Here is a 22,287-nt window from a genome sequence, read left to right as displayed (position 1 = left end):
ATCCTTGCTTTGTTTGAAAGAACGCTGAATGTTATTCCTAGCTCACTGTGCTAAACTACCGAGACAGTGTTGCCTATGAGAGATGTATCTGCAGTGGGAGAATCATTTCCTCTATTCCTAAGTATCTGATTGTCTTTGTGATTTGGTTTCTAAACAGGACTGTTATATGGGACAAGAACAACATTACTGCACAAGGCTTTCAGGATATAGCTGTTGCCTTGGAAAAGTAAGTTTTACGTGGGACTTCTTTCTAGAAAAACAGAAAAGAACCAGTGGTGTTTGTGTTATCTATGGGGTAATACAAGGAACAATAGATTAGCTCAGACCCAGACTGTCTGATTCTCAGTTTACTGCTCACCAGCCATGACCCCTGGGAATACATTGACTTTCTTCTGGTGTGAGTGTCTTCATCCATAAAATGAGGGTATAGATGCTCATTCTGCCAAAGTCACAAATATCATGGTGGAGGCCCACACAGAGCTTGCCTTGCTTCTTTCTCCTTATGGTTTTAAACTTATTTCCACAGGATCTTGCTTTTTTGCCCAGATGACAACTCTGAATCCAGTGGTGAAAAAAAACTGGGCTCCAGAAAACAAAGTCAAAGTGAAAGTCACTCAGTTGTGTCTGACTCTTTGCAACCCCATGGAATATACAGTCCATGGAATTCTGCAGAATACTGGAGTGGGTAGCCTTCTCCAGGGGATCTTCCCAACCCAGGGATTGAACCTAGGTCTCCTGCATTGCAGGCATATTCTTTACCAGCTGAGCCAGCAGGAAAATAAAAGTGAACTTGAAGAAGTGGCAAGGGCAAGGCTTGCTTGTCTCATTTCTCTTAAAGGCTTTTTTAATTACCTTTGTAACTAAAGTCTGCAATTATTATTTATTGTCAAATTTACTGCCCCAGTAAATTGAATGTGGAAAGAAGAATACAAACGTGGCTGGGAAAAAAAAATGCTAGGGAAAAAAAGCTCTTTCTGAGCTTTTCAGCCTTCATATTATATTCTAATAGCAGAAATGATCAAAGCAGATGTATAGCATTAAAAACGAGAGGTTGCAAAATGTGAGATGAAAATTAGGGGCCGGGGATATAGGAGTTGGTGCCCTGGGGTGGGGAAGAGGATGCGTTTTCCCAGGTTTCCCTCCATGCACGGCCCCTTCTGTGGAGCTCTCATGCCCAATATGATGACCTGGATAAAACCCTAGGCCTGGAATTAGGAGTTCTCCATTCAGTCCCCAGTTCTGTCGCCAACAAGCCTATGATCTTGAACGAAGCATTTCACCTCACTGATTGATTTTTTTTTTATAAAGTGAGAATTTAGAGTAAATTGTCTTTAAGTACCTTCCAATTCTAAATCCTGTGGTTCTCCTTTAGCCAGAAGGTAAAAGTTGTTGCCACCTCCGGCGATCACTAAACAGGGATAAGGCAGCTTGTACCATCAGTCACCGAGGCCACCCTTCCTGGGAGCCTCCTGTGACTGCACAACCTCCTATAATTACACCTACTGCACCACAAAACCTTTGAAAGGAAACAGTTATTTACCAGTCATTGCATGTGGGTGCTAACAGCACGGCTGCCACACTAATGATGTTGCAGACTGCCAGCCAAGACCGGTCTCTGAGAAGCCGAGAGTAGGGCTCCCTGGATTACAGTCTCATATATTCTGTGGTTCAAGATGCCAATGGTGTGAAACCACATATGGTTTAAGTAAACCATGCTGGTCTGAAGCATGATGCAAAGTGGATGAGGGAAAAGAAAATCTTCAAGTGTGTCTCCCCCCGCCCCCCCCTCCACCCCCCGCCAAAAGACATATTGTCCCTTAGTTTCAGTTGTCTGGCTCCTCTTAAATCAAACAAAAGCAATTTTGCTCAAGCAAAGTTAAGGTAAAAATGAAAGTTACAGAAATAACAGCCTTGTCTTTGCTGGTTATTTTACTTTAAAGTCACCCTGTAAATTGGACTGGATGAAGAACAGTTTTTTTTTTCCCCATTATGTAGCCATCCAGATGACTGCTATTATTAAGATGACTGTTTATTTTCTTTATTATTTCTTCATTATTCATACCTGTTTTAGGAGTTAGTTGTTAATTTATTCTTCCAGTAGAAGCCATCTAACTAACCATAAGAATCACACCTCAAGTGCTGCTGAAATAAGCCAGCTGAGTGAAGCCTATGCCTCAGCTGCTAACACGTGGCCTATAAGGTCAAAATTCTGAGTGTCTTGTGGTAGAAACATATGCATTTGGGGTGGGAAAGAGAAGGCACCCCCAGGGCTTGAGTTTGTGGTAGGGGAGCAGGTGTGGACATTCATCCAGACCCACAGTACTTTGTAACAAGGTCAGAGGCAGAGGCCAGAGTGCAGCTTCAAGTGTTCTCAAGCAAAAATGACCCACCCTTGCATTCCTGTGTCAACCGGTCGGCAGCCCTGCGGTAATAAATAGACCCAGAGTCCCACAGTTGCTTTGCCTGGGGCTCTTGGGCTGATGTGGGGTGCAGACCGCCAGGCCCTCAGAGGTCAGGGTGTTGAGCCAGGCAGGAAGGTTTCCTAAAGACAGTCACTGGTCTTGGACTTGCTTATTTAAAGGAGCCCAGAGCCTGAGCAGACTGTTATTGTGAATGCTCATGTCCTTGGCTTGGCAGGCAAATATTTTGGCTCTATTTTGGGGTTTTTCTCTACTGTTCGGGGCCTGTCATCCATCATCACGGGTGATCAAGGTACCTTCAGATCCGTTGGTGATTGAAATCCAAGTGAGTGAGTTGATCCCGGACATTTCCCCCTATTGAAAGTCCTGTCCCTGCTATAATTGAAAACCAAAAGCAAGACAACAAAACCAGTTTCCTTCAAATTCTGTCAGTTTTGCAGACAGCATGAGGAGGGCACCCGTGGTGTCGCACACATGGATAGGAAAGAGGCTGACCCTATAATCATGGGGCCTAAGATGTTCCAGTAGTTTAGAATTTTCTAAGACACTGTGGCAATTCTCTTTTCAGAGTTTTCAAAATAGACTGTGAAATTAAGGTAATAGGAAGTTATTTTTAATAAACATACCGTTTTCTCCTTTTTTCTAGGAACTACACGTTGAGATTTATGCCAATTCCTATGTACGATGCTTCTCAGGCCTTAAAAACAAACCCTGAAAAGACAGAAGAGGCTCTCCAGAAGGTACTGAAGGATCAATAGCTTAATTATAATAAATTCACATTTGAATGGAATTATGTGAATAATAATTCTGAACATATGAACAGTGCTTTGTATTTTACAAAGCTATTTTCATATTAGTTTGTACTCTTGTGACCTTGACTGGCATAATGCATGACTGGGGGAGGAATAAGATAAGAAAGATTAAAACTTGTGAACGTTAGATGGAGTGAAATAACATTCTCATAACATCAGCATGTCAGAGCTCAGGCATGGATAACTTCCTGTTTATCCTTTGGAGAATGGGTAGAAATCCATGTCAGCTAACACATCCTTCATCCTCAACAGCCTGAACCTTCCCTTCCTTCTTCATCTAGGAACAGGGTATTGTTGAGATCTCTCTTTGCCATCTTTTTCTATAAATGTGTCTGAATCCACACCCTTTCCCACTTCCTTTCTGGCAACCCCAGAGGAAGGTGGGCGCTTTCCCTTCGAAGCCCAACCATTCATGATGCCTTTGACCCCAGCATCTCTGCCCTTTGCTGGTAACTGGCCCTGTCAGTCATTCTTTCACTCTTTGATATCTTCATCCTTCTCTTTCTATGGTTATGGCTACCTTTGTATCTACTTTTAGATGTGCTCAAATACTTCCCATGTGACTCCACATTTGTTATGCTGTTATTTGGGAAATCTCGTAAATCTTTCTTCCCTCTTTGTGCTTTCGTCTGGTGGTACCACCCTCTGTTCAGTCTCCTAAGTTTGACTTCTTTTCCCCTATATCGTCTGCAGCCAATCCGTCACCAAGTTTACTAACTGTGTAGCATAAATCTCTTCACTTACTCTCCTTCCCTCTATTCCTGTAACAGATGCTTTTGTTCCAGCCTCATCTTCTCTCACCAGGATGGTTACATCCTTTTGTCAGTTTTCCATGCCACAGTCAAAAATAGCCATCTTTCTTCTTGGTGATTTTGATCAGACTAAAACCTTCAATCCAGTCCTCCCCAGAGGCTTTAGGATAAAGCCTAATCTCCTTAGCTTGGCAAGAATTTCTGCCCAGGATCTGTCTCCTATTCACTGTCAATGTCATCTCTTAACCACCCCTTGGTCTTTGTTTTTCTCTACTTCAGGGAACTTGATAGAAATGCAAATTCTTGGGCCTCAGAAACTAGGGCAGGACTCAGCCATCTGTGTTTTTCTGAGCTTTCCTGATGCTTGTAACGTTTGAGAATCACTGCTTGAGTCTAGATGGTACTCATGCTTACCTCACTACTGTACACGTCTGTTGAGACTGAAATCCAGGGTCAACCCATCCAAGAAGACTTCTCAGAGTCCCTTTCCCCCACTAGGTAGGTGGTTCTTCACTGGCCTTGTGACAGTGTTTTAAGTTACCTACCTCCATTTTTTTTTTTTTTCTCCCAGTGACTGAGCTCTTTGAAGGCAGAGCCTGCGTTGTTCATCTTGTTTTATTCTCGGAAGCTAGTGCAGTACCTGGTATGCATGCTTAGATGTTCTTTAGACGTTCACTCAATTAAGGGAGTAAGGTTGGGAGTGGAGGAAGAGGAAAGTGTGGGGTTGCGGAAGAAACCGTCTAAGATTTGTGTTCAAAAGATCCACGTCAGACTCTTCCCAGCTTTGTAAGTTCTGCAAGTACTTAGTGTTTCTGAGCTTTGGTTTCTTCATCTATATAAAAAATAAAGCTACACAATAACAGTATTTGCCTGACACTTAGGATATAGTTCATCCTGGGTGCCTGACACTATATTAAATGATTTACATAAATTAATATCTGTCAGTTTTAAAGTAAATCCATGAGTTTGGTTCTATTATATCCTCATTTTATGGATAAGAAAACTGAAAGTGTGTCTAATTTGCCTAAGGTCTCCATAAGGATCAAATGAGGTGGTGTACATGAAAAGCAGTTTGTCGACCATAGAGCAAAGTACAAATGTTAGATATCTTTATGCTTTCCTAAAGGATATTATTCAGCTTATAACAGAAGACATATTCTATAGAGATGAGGTTTCTGATTTCAGATTAGACATGCAGAGTTTGCAAGTCATCTTTCCCATTCTCACAACAAGAAAAAAGCTTAACAAACAGAAAATGAGTGACTTTTCTTAGATCTGCCAGAGAATTGAGGTGACACTGCAAACTGTCACCCCGGAAATGGTAATACAGAAAATCAAAGCTGGAATCAGCTTACCAGGAGCAGAAGCTAGTGGAGCCAGTAACTCAGAGGAATGCTTAAACAGCAGTTGATGAATTGTTGCAGGCTTAGTGTGGACTAATTTGAGAGCTAAAAACTCTTAGAGGCTCAGTCTTAGGTAGGCTCTGACCCTTGCCTGGGTTTTAGTTATAAGAACCCCAACATGTTGTCACAATGAAGATTGGAGAATAATTCGCTCCTGTTTCTGGCAGGGGGAGGGGAAAAGGGAACCATTTTGAAATACACTCAGAACATGCTATCCTCTGTAACAAAAGCCAACCCTCAAGAGAAACTATCCTATGAGAGCCTTACCTGACCTAGTGGAAGGCAGACCACTGTATCCCCTTCCAGCCTTTTGTTTCACATAAGGAAGGGGGAAAAAAAAGAGGGCAAAAAATGCGTCTAAAGGTAACAGTCCAGGGACCTAGTTTTTTTTTTTTTTTTTTTAAGGCCTAAATTTAATCTTAAGATTATAGAATGTTTCCCCTCCCTATTACATTACATCACACATCAACTATATTAACAGTGAATTACAACTGAGCAAAGCTGTAAGACACTATTTAAGAAGGCATTTCTAGGGAAACCCTAAAATAGCAGGAGAGACGTAAACAGGTGGATAGAAGAACTTAAAGCCCCTGACATACACAGTTATAGCAGACATTCAACACAATCCAGTTTCTAGCTGGATGAACATAAAAACTTCACATTAAAAGACTGATGACCTCAGTGCCTATTACTAGATACATCATATCTGGCTTTCAACAAAGAAGTACAAGGCATGCTAAAAGACAGGAAAAAACTCAGTGTGAGGAGCCAAAGCAAATATCAGAACCAGACTCAGATATGACACAGAGTTTGAAATTATCAGGCAGGTCATTAAAACAGTTATAATCAAATATGTTAAGGGCTTTAATGGAAAAAGTAAAAAAAACATGCAAGAACAGATAGGTACTAAAAGCAGAGAGAAACTAAGAAAAAAATTAAGGAAGTGCTAGAAGACAGAAATGCTGTAACAAACAAAAAAGTGCCTTTAATTAGCTCATCAGTGGGCTGGAGACAGTGGAGGAAAGAATTATTGAATTTGAGGATATGTCAGTAGAAACTTCCCTGAGAAAATTTTGCCAAACATATTTTTTTCTAAAATATTCCCTCCAGATTGAAATGCAAAAAAGAAAAATAGAATAGGAGGAAAAAAGAACAGAATATCCTAGAACTGTGGGAAAAATTATAAAACATTGAATAGCCTTGTAATGGGAATATCAGAAGGAGAAGAAAGAGAAAGAAACAGAAGAAATAATAACTGAGAATTTTCTGAAATGACAGAAACCAAACCACAGATCCAGGGAACTCGGAGAACACCAAGCAAGATAAATACTGCTTCCCCCCCAAATCAACATGTAAATAAGCACATCATATTCAAACTGCTGAAAATCAAATCAAGGAGAAAATGTTGAAGGAGGACAGGGGAAAATGCTTCTTGCATACTGAGAAATAAGGACAAGAATTATATCAGACTTTGAGTCAGAAATCATGCAAACAAGAAGAAAATAGAGTGAAATATTAAAGTATTTAGGGAAAAAACCCCAGCAGACTAGAATTCTGCATCTAGCAAAATATTCCTTCAAAAATAAGAAATAAAGACTTTCTAAGTGGTGTTACAAGGGATGAAAGGGAGAAATTGGCAATACTGTCATTAATGTATCTGTACTACTTGTGAAACGGACAGCCTCGGGGTTAATCTGAGTATAACTTACAATTGGCTCACCTTATCTACATCTATGGACTCAACCAGCCATGGACCGTGTAGTGCCGTAGTATTTACTATTGAAAGATATCTGCTTACAAGCATACCTGTGCAGTTCAAACCCGTGTTGTTCAAGTGGCAATTCTAGTGTTATTTGAAAGAAGAGTTGAATTAATTGTAAATGTATTTTGCAGACACTAGGGCAACCACTAAAATATTTATAAATCTCTAAGAAAGGAGAAAAAAGTGAATCATATATAATGCTTAAAATCAGGGAAGGCAGAAAAGGAGAGGATGAAAAAGAAAGAACAGAGTATTCAAATATGTTAATTATAAAATTTGTGTTTTTTAAATGAAAATTGTTGACTTTAAAGCTCATATTTATTGTTTTCTTTTCCTATAGTATTTACTATGCTTTTATATATTCCAGTTTTCATTGTCACAGAACCCTGTCCTCTTGCCCTTTAATTTTAATCTACTGAAGAGCAATATTGTGATTCTGTATTCAGTCTTTATTATTTTAAAATATAAGATTCCTTTATTAAAACACATTGTTTTCTGCCTATGTGCTGCTGTTTTCAGCAGTGAGACTGAGGATGTCTAACGGGGTCTAGACTGTCTCCCAGGTCACTGCTGCCCAGGGGTACTGGCGATGTGATAATGACACTCTTGGCTCTTCCCCTTGCCATTTGACCTGAGTCAAGCCCCTGTCCTGTCCTCGTTCTCTGCCTTGGCCCCTAAAAGTGCATAGAAGGAAAATTTACTCTGTTAATTCAAGATGCAAATACCTTTCAGTGGTGATGTGTACATGACTGTTTTTAAAGACACTTAGCATTGTCTTTCTTCTCTCCCTGTACTAGCTTTTAGAAATAAGCTTAGAATGTTAATTTTTTTTCTAAAATATCCCCTCCAGGCCCAGTCTGTGAAGCACGGTTGGTGCACCCGGGGCAGTCCTGGAAATGCGTGGGCCCACCTCGGGTGCACTGCCTGTATGTGAGCGGAGCCTCCTGCGTAAACAAGCTGCTCTCAGAACTGGCCCATGGCCAGGGCTCAATGAGGCCAAATGTCAAACAAATAACAAAGCAGAAGTACCCCAAACTGGGGGGCAATGTGTGTCTGCCAATTTCAGGCAAGAATCTTTTTTTAGCAAAGACATTCTACCTTGATGGTAATGTCACCTTGGAAAGAGATGACTTCTTGGGAAGCAGCAAGAGAAAATTAACGTAATATAATGTCATGGTATTAACGTGTCACTCTAATGATGCTCCAGTTCAGGGATCTTTTTGTTTTTTTTAATTTCTTCCTTTATGTTTAGTAAAATGGTACATTTTGCTCTGCTTTGTAGTTTCCAGGGATGATAGTAATTATAGTCTGTTTTAATTGTTCCTAATTGGTATTAAATAGTAGTTATTTTAGCATATGCAAAATTAAAATGAAAATGGAATAATGCTGAAAGCCTCATAGTTATTAGAAGTTCTTAGGGAACTATAGTGACAAATTAGAAGCCAAATGCTTAAGTTGCATTAATAAGACAAATAAAAGCAACAACTTAAAAAAATAGATGGCATACTTAGTCATCTCAGATCATTCTTTAAAAAAAGACCTTAATAGGTATTCATCATCCCCAATAGTTTATCCTACATTTTTTGCCCAATGTGTATATTGTTCTTCTTAAATACTTTATTCCAATCTAGTTATCATTTATATTTTTGAGTTTTTCATAAAAGATTGTCTATGTATAAAAATATAGATTGTCAAGTAACTTTAAGACTTTTCATTTTCTGTAGGAATCCATTTTCTAATTTTTGATAATTTTGCTAAAATCATTCCTATTTTTAAAAATATGTGTAAACCTGGTAGATTAAGGCAATTAGTGTATAGCTTTGAGATGGACCAACCTGTATCCTTCCAATTTTGTACCTATTTTTTCCTTTAAAGAATTTTCTGAATGTTGGTGGATTCTACCCCTGGAATAAGGCCAAGTGGTTCAGAAAGGACCACCCATACTCTCTAAGGGTACTTATTTAGCTTCTGAACTGTTATTGGTTAAAAATTTGTGAGCGAAAAAGATTACGATCATGTGCAGGAAAGTGATGAAAAGGCAGTAAATTGGGTGTCTAACCCTGCAGGCCGTTAAACATTTGCTCGTCTTTGTCAACTACTGAGTTACATAAAAATCACCCCTGTTACCTGCAAGTGAAATTTCTCACTAAGAACACCTGTCTGATATTCCATTCCCCCATCTCGTACATTCTGTGGGGTCAGGGCCCTGGCAGGATGTGTAAATCAGTTGCTTGGGTCTTCACTTCAGCAGCTGGCTGTTTCACTGATGACTTTACTCTCTGCTGAGTTGACACATGTTCTTGAGAGAGACCTGTGCTTAATTTCCAGATAGAAAACTATCTGCTCCGGAATCACGAGACTAGAAAATACCTTCAAGAGCAGGCCTATCGCCTCCAGCAGGGCATTGTCACCAGCACCACACAGCAGGTAAGAGGGGACGAGTCTTCTCCCAGCGCCAGTCCTTCCTCCTGCTTATGCTGAGCTGACCCTTCTAAGAGCCAGAGACCAAGGATTTCTATCGTTTGAGTCATTTCCCACGGGACAGTAAGAACCCATTTCTGAAAATGACAACAAATGTAAGTAGAGTTTGGGAGAAGATGCAGAGGGAGGAAAATGGAGGTTAATTCTTACACTAAATATTACAGTTTTCATTGTTGATGATTTTGTGCTTTTTAAGACTGTCAGTAAGGTGATGTTCAGTTGCTAAGTTATGGACATGATGACTCTGTGACCCCATGGACTGCAGCATGCCAGGCTCCTCTGTCCTCCACTATCTTCCAGAGTTTGCTCAAATTCATGTCCACTGAGTCGGTGATGCTATCTGACCATCTCATCCTCTGCCCACTCCTTCTTCTTTTGCCTTTAATCTTTCCCAGCATCAAAGTATTTTCCAGTGAGTCAACTTTTCACATCAGGTGGCCAAAGTATTGAAGCTTAACTTCAGCTATAGTCCTTCCAATGAATATTCAGGGTTCATTTCCTTTAGGATTGACTGGTTTGATCTCCTTGCAGTAAGATGTGATTTACATTTATATATAACTATTAGGAACCCTAGATTACAGATGATAAAATCTGAAGGTAATCAGATTTAATACTTTGGAGACCTTCTGTTCTGTTTCTTCTACTCCATTTCACTTCTCTGAGTAGGAAAGAAATTCCCAAATTCTTCTGAATAATTTAGAATTTGTTGAATATTCATGAACACTTAACTGCTGAAGAGAAACTAACGTGTTCTTTTCTTTTACTTCATTCCTTTTCTCTCTACTCAACTTTTAAAAAGCATGGAATATTTTCCTCCAAAAACATAGCCAAACCCAAGGATCATAAAATATTTGAGGAAAATCTATATGATGTCAAAGAAAGAAGATACACCAAAGAACTGAGCTCAGATGGTTCAAAGTAGGGCAGAGAACTTAAAAAAATTTTTTTTAATTTAATAACTTCAGTGGGACTTTAGAGAATATTATATCCATAAAATAGGAATTAGTATGAAAAGGAGTAATCGGAGGACAGGAAACAATGCTTAGCAATTGAAAATACGGAAACTGTAATATAGAATTAAGTTAACTGATAGGGCACAAATTAAGCTAATTCTTTGGTAGAAAACCGGGAAAATCTTTATAACATGCAATAAGACAGATGAAAAATATGAGAGAAAAGTAAGTCAAAATAGTGAATAGACTAAACATGACCGATAGCCTTCTAATTGGAACTCCAGAGGTTAAAAAGAAACATCATAGAAAAAGTTAAAAGAGTAAAAATAATAGAAAAGCATTTCATATGAATGTTGGAGTTGATATATCCTATTGAAATTGATCTGGAGGGATGAGTAAAGGACCATACTTGGTCAGAACACTTAGAATAAAGAAAAAAAAAAAACCACCATCTTAAAGAGTTCCAGAGAGAATACACAGGTCATCTTACAAGAGAACTATCCTAGGAACAAATGAGGTTCAGCCATTTTATCAGAGTGAGGGCAGAGTAAAATTATATTTGGACAGGGAATCAGAAGTTTTATCCCCAATATTCCATATGAAAAATTGATTTTTTGAGGAAATTCTCCAGCAAAACAGAAGAAAGTATCAGTTCAGTTCAATCGCTTAGTCATGTACACCTCTTTGCGACCCCGTGGACTGCAGTGCACCAGGTCTCCCTGTCCATCACCAACTCCCAGAGCTTACTCAAACTCAACGTCCATCAAGTTGATGATGCCATTCAACCATCTCATCCTCTGTCGTCCCCTTCTTCTCCCGCCTTCAATCTTTCCCAGCATCAGGGTCTTTCCCAATGAGTCAGTTCTTCGCTTCAGGTGGCCAAAGTATTGGAATTTCAGCGTCAGTCCTTCCAATGAATATTCAGGACTGATTTCCTTTAGGATGGACTGGTTTGATCTCCTGGCAGTCCAGGGGACTCTCAGGAGTCTTGTCCAATACCATAATTCAAAACCATCAGTTCTTCGGTGCTCAGCTTTCTTTATAGTCCAACTCTTACATCCATATATGACTACTGGAAAAACCATAGCTTTGACTAGGTGGACCTTTGTTGGCAAAGTAATGTCTCTGCTTTTTAATATGCTCTTTAGGTTGGTCATAGCTTTTCTTCCAAGGAGCAAGCGTCTTTTTAATTTCATGGCTGCAGTCACCATCTACAGTGATTTTGGAGCCCAAGAAAAGAAAGTCTGTCACTATTTCCATTGCTTCCCCATCTATTTGCCATGAAGTGATGGGATCAGATGCCATGATAATTGTGTTTTGAATGTTGAGTTTTAAGTCAGCTGTTTCACTCTCCTCTTTCACTTTCATCAAGAGGCTCATGGCTTTCTGCCATAAGGGTGGTGTCATCTGCATATCTGAGGTTATTTATATTTCTCCTGGCAATCTTGATTCCAGCTTGTGCTTCATCGAGCCCAGCATTTTGCATGATATACTCTCCATATAAGTTAAATAAGCAAGGTGATAATATACAGTTTTGACATTTGAAACCATACAGCCCAATTTGAAACCAGTCCATTGTTCCATGTCTGGTTCTAACTATTGCTTCTTGACCTGCATACAGATTTGTCAGGAGGCAGGTAAGGTGGTCTGGTATTCCCATCTCTTGAAGAATTTTCCACAGTTTGTTGTGATCTACATAGTCAAAGGCTTGGCATAATCGATAAGGCAGAAGTAGATGTTTTTCTGGAATTCTCTTGCTTTTTCTATGATCCAATGTATGTTGGCAGTTTGATCTCTGGCTCCTCTGCCTTTTCTAAATCCAACTTGAACATCTGGAAGTTCGCTGTTCATATACCATTGAAGCCTGGCTTGGAGAATTTTGAGCATTACTTTGCAAGTGTGTGAGATGAGTGCAATTGTGTAGTAGTCTGAACATTCTTTGGCATTGTCCTTCTCTGGGATTGGAATGAAAACTGACCTTTTCCAGTCCTGTGGCCACTGCTGAGTTTTCCAAATTTGCTGGCATATTGAATACAGCACTTTCACAGCATCATCTTTTAGGATTGAAATAGCTCAACTGGAATTCCATCACATCCACTAGCTTTATTTATAGTGATGCTTCCTTAGGCCCACTTGTCTTTGCATTCCAGGATGTCTGGCTCTAGTTAAGTGATCACACCATCATGGTTATCTGGGTCATTAAGATCTTTTTTGGAAGGAAAGTATACAATATGAGATATAAATAAGAAACTGTGCCAGAAATGAAATCATCGAAGTTATAAAACCTGAAAGAAAGCTTTAAAAAATTGCCACTTTGGGGCAATCTGCTTTGAGCTGCAGAATTAAAAGATATGCTGTTACATTTATTCCTCTATGAATTCCATAATCATAATTCTGTACTGTGCATTTTAGTGGATTTAAAATTTTAATATCAACTTAGACAAGAAGGGAACACCTAATTATTATTATACTAAAATATGTAAATGCTGGAAATCTTAATGTAAAAATAATGAAACTAAAGTTAGGTGTTGAAGAGGGAGAAAGATGAGTCGAGTATAAGTATACTAAAGTTTTACTTTTTGTTTTACTTTTTATTTATAAGTATACTAAAGTTTTACTTTTAGGATAGTCCTCTCTAATTCGTCAAAAGTCAGAAATACAGATGTAAATCTGCTGTTTAAAATGGAAGTCACCAAAATAACTTAAAAGCAGAGGGTTTTAAAAATTGTTTATTTCAAAAATGTTCATTTCAGTAGATTGAGAGGAACCAACTGGTAGGAAAAGTTTTATTATTTGACTACTTTTTATGGTTTATTCTATTTTCTTACCTGTACAAATGTCATTTTAATTTTTGCAGTGTCTTTGGTTTTGGCATCAGGGTAATGCTAGTCTCAGAGAATGACTTCGGAAGTATTTCTCCTCATCTCTTGGGAATACTTTAAGAAGGATAAGTGTTCTGTCTTCTTTCAGTGTTTAGTAGAATTCACATGTGAAGCCATCTGCTCCTGGACTTTTGTTTGTTGGGAGGTTTTGATTTTTTTTAATTGCTCATTTAATTTCATTACTGGTAATTGGTCTGTTCATATTTTTTATTTCTTAATGATTCAGTCTTGGGAGAGTGTATGTTTCTAAAAATTTAGTTCTTCTAGACTGTCCATTTTATTTGTGTATATTTGTTGTTGTTAAGTCATGTGCGACTCTTTACAATGCCCCCGTGGGTTATAGTCCACCAGGCTCCTCTGTCCATGGAATTTCCCAGACAAGAATACTGAAGTGGGTTGCCATTTCCTTCTCCAGGGAATCTTCCTGACCCAGAGTTCAAACCTGTGCTTCCTGCATTGGCAGCTGCATTCTTTACCATGGAATCACTTGGGAAGCCTGTATTTGTTTGTTGTAATCTCTCAGTGTCAGACTTTTTTTTTTGGGGCTCCAAAATCACTGCAGATGGTGATTGCAGCCATGAAATTAAAAGACGCTTACTCCTTGCAAGGAAAGTTATGACCAACCTATTAGCATATTAAAAAGCAGGGACATTACTTTCTACCAAAGGTCCGTCTGGTCAAGGCTATGGTTTTTCCAGTGGTCATGTCTGGATGTGAGAGTTGGACTGTGAAGAAAGCTGAGCGCTGAAAACTTGATGCTTTTGAACTGTGGTGTTGGAGAAACTCTTGAGAGTCCCTTGGACTGCCAGGAGATCAAACCAGTCCATCCTAAAGGAGATCAGTCCTGGGTGTTCATTGGAAGGATTGATGCTGAAGCTGAAACTCCAATACTTTGGCCACCTCATGCGAAGAGTTGACTCATTGGAAAAGATCCTGATGCTGGGAGGGGTTGGGGGCAGGAGGAGAAGGGGACGACAGAGGATGAGATGACTGGATGGCATCACCAACTCAATGGGGCATGAGTTTGAGTAAACTCCCGGAATTGGTGATGGACAGGGAGGCCTGGTGTGCTGCAATTCATGGGGTCTCAGAGAGTCGGACACGACTGAGCGACTGAACTGAACTGAACCTCTCATGACCCTTTGTATTTCTGTGATATTACTTGTAACTTCTCTTTATTTCTGATTTATTTATTTGAGCCCTCTTTCTTTTTTTCTTGATTAGTCTGGCTAAAGACTTATCAGTTTTGTTGATATTTTCAAGACAGACAACAGATATCTTTTCAACAAAGTTATTTTTAAAGAACTGCTCTTAGTTTCATTAATCTTGTCTACTTTTTTTTTTTTTTTGGTCTCTATTCCATTTATTTATGTTCTGACCTTTAGGATTTCTTTCCTTATATCGTGTTGGCCAATACTAACTTTGGTTTTGTTATTTCTCCTTTTTCTACTTTTTTTTGTGTAAAGTTAGGTAATTGAATTGACATTGTTCTTGTTTCCCAGGTTAGGTTTGTATGACTATAAACTTCCTTTTAGAACTGTTTTTGCTGTGTCCCACAGATTTTGGGTCATTGTGTTCCCATTTTCATTTGTTTGCAGTTGTTTTTCTTCTTAATTTCCTCTTTGACTTCTTCAGTCTTCCATTTGTTGTTTAGTTGCATATTGTTTAGCCTCCACATGTTTGTGGTTTTTTTTTTTTTCTCCTTGTAGTTGATTTCTAGTCTTCTTACTGTTGTGGTCAGAGAAGATGCTTGATTTGATTTCAGCCTTCTTAAATATATTGAGAATTCTTTTGTGGCCCAGCCTGTGATCTATCCTGGAGAATGTTCCATGTACTCTTGAAAAGAATATGTATTCTACTGCTTTGGATAAAGAACCATTTCAATTTTTTGTTATTCCTTTTTCTTGAAAGTGAATGAAAGAAAGGTGTCCATAATAAATTTGTCATGTATGATCTTTCAAGTAGGTAAAATTATATGGATGACTTTGTATACATAGAGATTCATGAGTGTTCACCAAAATGTAAATAATGGTTATCTCAGGTGCTGTGATTAGGTTGAGTTCTATTGTCTTCACAGTTTTGTTTGAATGCTTTATAGTAAGCATGTATTATTTATATAAGGAAAGTACAGCAATACTGTCAAGAAAAACATTAATTATGAATATTAGTGAAGTAACAGGGAGTTTTGGGGAGGAAAATATTATTTTTGACCTTACCAATGCCTTAAACATCTAAATTTTTTCCTATAAGGGACTAATATTAGCTTTTAGTACTTTATGGTTTACTATTATTTCCTGGTTTTAGCGTTTAACATTAAAAGCAGTGAGAGAGCTAAAATCTTACAATCTTTTTAACTTTTTCCCTCATTCACAGGGGTTTTGTTGCTCATCCAAAAAAATTACTGCTGCAACCTTTAATGCTAATTTTTAAAAGTAAGTTTCATCTTCTCAGTCGAGAGGAAATTATACACAGGAGGCATATACAGATGTTTAATTCTGTAGGGGTGACATCGCTCTGAATTATTCAAGTCATTATGTAGTAGGTATATTGCCACCTTTTCACTTTGGGGATTTCTTAGGACATGATGATTAGCAGTTTTCAGACTTTAATTGTTTCAGTCACCTTAGGAGAGATTTATCTCCTCCTTATTGAAACGTCTTATTGAAGTTTCCAGAAATAGGAACACAGAAAGAATAGGTCCTCTGTGACTACTCCTGCTAACCGCGTAGGCAGTCATCATTCCCAGGTGACACTGAAGGGATTAAAATGTGTTTTAATGAAACATTGAAGTCTCATAACAGTTCATATATTTGTTTTTGTCTCTAGTCTTTGTTTAGGAAAGACCTTCACAAGACTCAACACTGCACCTATGCTTTTGATCTCTTATTTTCATCTTATAAATGCTCTTAATCAAGAGTCAGCAAACTTCCATAAAACATCCAAATAGTAATTAGCCTTTACAGTCCATATGGACTCTTTTGCAATTGCTCAGCTCTGCTGTGATAGGGTGAAAGCAGCCATAGACAATATCTGCATACGTGAGTGTGGCTTAGCCAATAAAACTTTATTTATAAAAACAGGCTCAGAATTGCCTATAGTTTGCCAACATCTGCTATGTCTTCTCATTCTTTTTTTTAAAGACAATTTTATTGCCTAGAGCTATTTACTCAACACATCTCTTCCCTTCCTTTCATGTGCAGGTTTTTATACTTGCTTTCATGCCTTCTTGCTGCCCGTCCACTTTACAACCTTTTGGAGTGTGCCGTCTGTCCCTATCTGCTGAGATGAGACTCAATGGACCTGGTCACCAAGTCCGAGGCCTTTCTCCCTCTTATCTTTTGATGAAAGGAGGCTGTATGTGTAGTGGTCTGACTTGGGGTCTCAAGTCAGATGACCTGGTTTTAAGTACAGATTCTGCTATTCCTTCTTGGTTGGAACTGGTGTTAGTCACTAACTAACCTCTTTAAGGCTTGGTTTCATCTGTAAAAATGGGAAAGATGACCCAGAAGGTGCTCAGATGATTAAATGGGATAATGTGTGCAAAGTACTTGGTTCCTAACCAGTAAACATTGTTTGTTGCTGCATTTTTATTATCACAATTGTCATCATTACTATAGACCATCTTATCTTTCTTGAGATACACTTTTTGGTTCATCCGGTAGTATGCTGTTCTGAATATCGTTTTGTTGTTCTCTGTCCTCCTTCCTACACAACTCTTTCTCCTTTCAACTTCCAAATGCAGTCCTTTTTCAAAGTTTTGTACTTAGTGCTAGCTAATCTACTTCTACCATTTTAACTCTTGTGTGGATATCTCCTAATCTATCTCCTCAGTCCCCATTTTCTGTAAACAGAAATTCCTGTTTTTCAGCTGTTTGTTCAGCATCCCCATCCAGATGGCCCTCTGACATAGCAAGGTGAAAGACCAAGCTCATCCTTTGGAACAACTGATTTCACCATTTCTCTCAGAGACATCACCATTCACTGAGAATAGAACTCCTGGAGTCATCTTGGATGCCTCATTTGCTTTCTTCATTCAGAGTCACTATTCATTGCCCATTTATCTTCAAAGGGTCTTTTACAGCTTTTCTTTTCTTTCTATTTTTACTACCTGACCTTTTGCTAAGGCTTTTGATTAACTCCTTCCTGTGTCTTTTACAAGCACTGTAAGAACTAGTTAATCCATCTTCCATGTCTCATTGTGCTTTTTTTTTTGTTTGCTGTTGTAGTTTTTTTTTTTTTTTTTTTGGTATCTTTGTGCTTTTTACAGCCCATTTTCTTTGTCAGGGAAGCTGAGACATTGTGAGTATTAAGGGATTTTGAGGTACTCACAGTGGGAGGAGCTGGGGGAATAGATGCTCTGTGGTTTGCATGCCGTGGTTGAACTCTGTAGCCTGAGCCTGAGTCTTACACTATCTTGTCTTAGCTTAACATTCCAATCTGATCTCCCACAATAAAATGCCTCTGTTTCTAATCGGGAAACAGGAATCCCAAGTGTCCGAATGTGCCATTGCTTATGTTCATCCTTTTACTTAAAATGCCCTTTTCTTTTCTCAGTTTGTAGAACTGTTTCAGGACCCAGTCTAAAAGCTACCTTCAGCCCCAATTAGTTGTAATCTCTCCCTTGACTGAAATCCTTTAGTAATTCTCATCACCCATTTATTTATTGAATAAACACTTACAAGGGTTTGTGATGTGGCAGGCACTATTACAGGAGATGGGGCTTTGACAGTGAACAAAATGTGTCTGTGTGGATGTTACATATGCAAACTTTATATCTTGTTATGGTTAATTGTGAATATTTCTTTCCACCTCCAGGTTTTATGTTGTTTGGTGGCAAAGGGTTTATCTTATTTAGGACTGTATCTCATTCAGTGCTAGGTGTTGAGTTTATTTCTCCTCAATCAAATAAAGAAATAGACATGGAGGAAGATAAAATTTTGCACTGAGTAAGCTATTTGCTTCCCTGGTAGCCCAGACGGTAAAGAGTCTGCCCGCACTGCAGGAGACCTGGGTTTAATCCCTGGGTCAGAAAGATCCCTGGAGAAGGAAGTGACAACCCACTCCAGTATTCTTGTCTGGAAAACCACATGGACGGAGGAGCCTGGCAGGCAAAGCCCCATGACAAAGAGTCAGACACAACTGAGAGACTAATACCCACACAGTAAGCTATTTGCTGGAACTGAGGACAGTTGTGACAAATTACAAGCAACCAAAGATGGCATTTTATGGCTAATGGTTCTAAGTTCTGCACTTGGGTTCTATAGCTCACTGTATTTGGAAAAGCCTACATGGTCACCATCAAGTAAGAGACACTCTATGATTTAGTTGCCAAAGAAGCCAATTTTGATTTACACCACATTAATGAAAGTATACTTTGTACAGTAAGAAAGATGATAGCCCTGTTACTGTGTTACAGTCTATTTTATTTACCTTCATGTTGTGTGAGGGTTTTAGATAGAAAATTCAGGTGGGTGCACGGGGGAAGGTGTGGGTCAGGGATCACACAGTGGTGTCACTTTGGAATGGTAAAAGAAACTGGGACTGTTAAGCCTGAAGAAAAAAGATTCGAGATGAAAAAGAGAGCTGTAATCAAACAGGAGCATGATTGTCACATGGAAGAGAGCTTGTAACTGTTCAGAGTGTTCTCAAGGGGAAGATATGTGACCTGTAGAAGGACATGGGAAGACAGATGAGGACTTAAAGAAGACCTATATTGAGTACATTTCCTTGGAAGGAAGTGAGCTTCTTAAATTATGGCAGTTAGCAACTTTCCTGGGTTGCTTTAGAAAAATGGAACACTTTACTAGGATAAAGTAGAGAGTTTAAAATGAAGAGCTCAAGTGCCGTCATCTACCTTGAAGTCTTTGATGGGATAGCCCAAGAGATGACTGTTTGAGACTGCAGTCTGCTTTGTTTTTCTACATTTGTGTACCATCGGGACTTGAATATGAACTGAGAATCTGAATCCTTTGTTTCCCGTTTTCAAAATTTTCATTTATACTCTGTGTAATCTTTCTGTGTCATCTTAAATAGTTTAACTTTTCTGGGCCTTGGTTCTTTAGTTGTAAAGTGTCTGAATGTGATCTGTTGGGCTGTGCCAAACCTTAGCAAGTATGTGTTCAGAAGAATCTTGGAGACTTGCGAGATTTTATGTCTTATTTGAGTCAAAGAATGAAATGTTTGTTTGTTTTGGATGTGACTTTGAAAGTTCCACTTAAAGACCATTTTGCTGAGTTCATTTAAACCCTCTCCCCTTGGTGAGTGCTTAATGGCTCACGTGTCAGGAGTCTCTGGTCTCTCATGATTATTAAAGATGATTAGTTTTATTATAGTGCCGCATCGACATACCTCTCAAATTAGTCTTTTGTGGCCTCAGATATGTATCAGTTCGCTTCTTTGTGTATCAGAACCCAAAATGTGGTTCATTTTGTCTCTCGAAAGTAGGTATTCCTTCTTAGTGAGATATGAATTATTGATGACCCTTTTTGCTTCAGGAAGCACAGATCAATACAGTAGTTGGAAGAGTTGGAATTTATATCAATTAAGAAGATTTTTGAAAGCATACATTTAATTCTCTACAGGGCAAAGTAAATGCATAAAGTTAAAATGTGAACCCTGCCTACAAGCTTAGACTTTGGCCAGGGAAGATAATTATTCCATGAGATACATTATTCATGTCACTTCTTTTTCCTATAGGAGTTCCAGATAGTTCACTTATGTAGCCTCAATACATTTTACAGTCATAGGAGATGTTCTTCATACATTAGCATTAGTATTACTGACCCTTTGTCACGAAAGTAGGTGCTTTGAGTGGTGGTATTTTACAGGAGTGTCTTCATTATACACTAAAAAAGAAGATGGGGTAGATGTAATGAACCTGGTTTTGTAAAGGAGAGCTGGTGATGCTCTAGGAAGTAGACACGAGCTCTATCATCAGACCATCAGCCTGCTGAGCAGTGTCGTAAATTTTCTATTACTGTGGAATTTGTGGGGGATGGAGGGCTGATTTTGGCTTCCTATAGTTGTTATTTCAAATAATTCAAAATAAATAGAAAAGTGTGAAGTTAAATAAAAATATTACTGGATTGTCACCTCTGCCAAATCTGCCCTCCTTGATATGATAGGGCCTCTGGGGGTAGATATAACTCAGCAGTTTTTTTACTTATTCATCTTCGGCTGGTTGGATCTTCATTGCCGCGTGGGCTTTTCTCTACTTGTGGTGGCTACTCTCTAGTTGCAGGGCATGGGCTTCTCACTGCAGTGGCTTCTCTTGTTGCAGAGCACAGACTCCAGGGGCATGGGCTTCACTAGTTGCAGCTCCCAGGCTCTGGAGCACAGGCTCAATACTTGTGGCGGGCTCAGTTGCTCTGTGGCGTATGGGATTTTCCCGGATCATGGATCAAACCCATGTCTCCTGCATTGGCAGGTGGATTCTTTACCACTGAGCCACCAGGGAAGCTCCCCCCACCCCTTTTTTTGAAGAATAGACAACCTGCAGCTTTGATCAAAATACTGGAGAAACTTTTAAAACCACACCATAGTTGTCTTTCTCTTCAGACGTCTTGGCTTCGTTCACGTTTGTCTCTATGCATGCAAATACCATAGAGCATAATCTTACCCTTCTGTACTAGTTTTTGTCCATAGTACTGAGCTGCTACTTCCCTTTGGGTTTTATGGTTAAATCCATGAAACAACTGAGAGTGATTCAGATATAATTAACCTGGGAGAAGGACCTTAAAATGATAGAAACTAGATGTTATTAACTTTATTATTGCCCATGTTAATACAATAAAACTTCAGCTTATGCTTTTATGGTGGAAAATCATGTGATATAATTGAACTAATTTAAAAACTTAAATTTCCAGGGATGTTCTGATTTCCTTAATATTGGGACCAACTGGCTGTGGGCATCATTTTGTCATCATCTCAATTACCTCAGAATTGTACATCTCCTTTTTCTGTTTTTTCAATGCTGAACACCATGTCTGACTTGTAGAGGGTACTCAATAAAAATCAATAAAGGAGAGTTACTATCAAGCAAAAAGTCACTGAGTAGCTATGAGATTCTGAATCATCAAGAAATAATCAGTTTTGTTTTACACGCTGCATTTCCTAAGGCAGTTAAGGGGACCACAATCCCTTACATGTTTATTCAGAGTTAATGTTGCCAGAGGTTTCTTATAGAAACAGACAAATTAATAATTGCTATAAGCTGCCTTCTCAAAGGTTCCCAGTTAGGAGACGTTTTCATCCTCATTCATTCTGTGTTTCCTTCTGTCTGAATATCGGCTATGCTGACTTGGGTGCTTGTTGTCATTTTTATGGTGTGGAGCAGATGATTGACAGAATGTGTGTGAAAGTACAAGATCATCTCAACTCCTTACGAAGCTGTGAGGGAGATGCCATCCAGGAAGATTTAAAATCAGCAGAAAGACTCATGCAGGATGCCAAGAACTCTAAAACGGTGAGTTTCACTTCTGGCTACATGAGAGTCTTCTGTAATGAAGAAGACTTTTAAACTTCAGTTTTAGAAGCTACTTCTAACTTGCTTTACCTTTCTACTCAGCTTCAAGGTTACTAACAAGTGGCAAAGTGAGCTGAGTTAATCTTGGCCTCCTTTCTGTACCCCCATGCTAGTTACTAATAATCAAAATACATTCGTCCCTTGGAATCTGCGGGGGATTGCTGCCAGGACCTCTTGCAGATACCAAAATCTGTGGATGCTCAGGTCTTTTATATGTAAAATAGCATAGCCCAGATGGGCCTCCATATCCAGGGGGTCTGCAGCCTGATACAGACGGCTGGCTGTATAGAATTTACAG

At 38.9% G+C, this 22,287-nt stretch overlaps 1 protein-coding gene across 4 annotated transcripts in view; it reads left to right on the top strand.

Moving 5' to 3' along the window:
- The window catches only part of CARMIL1 (capping protein regulator and myosin 1 linker 1), a 304,650-nt gene that overhangs the window by 221,034 nt on the left and 61,329 nt on the right, over positions 1 to 22,287 (top strand). For all 4 annotated transcript variants that reach the window (XM_043450501.1, XM_043450500.1, XM_043450503.1 and 1 more), the window contains exons 22-25: positions 158 to 226; positions 3,067 to 3,160; positions 9,478 to 9,576; positions 21,801 to 21,929. In XM_043450501.1, coding sequence (XP_043306436.1) covers positions 158 to 226; positions 3,067 to 3,160; positions 9,478 to 9,576; positions 21,801 to 21,929 — 391 coding nt within the window. The remainder of the gene's footprint in view (positions 1 to 157; positions 227 to 3,066; positions 3,161 to 9,477; positions 9,577 to 21,800; positions 21,930 to 22,287) is intronic.

The sequence above is a fragment of the Cervus canadensis genome, chromosome 28, assembly GCF_019320065.1.
Source record: "Cervus canadensis isolate Bull #8, Minnesota chromosome 28, ASM1932006v1, whole genome shotgun sequence".
NCBI lineage: Eukaryota > Metazoa > Chordata > Mammalia > Artiodactyla > Cervidae > Cervus > Cervus canadensis.
This window is presented reverse-complemented; position numbering and strand designations above follow the sequence as displayed.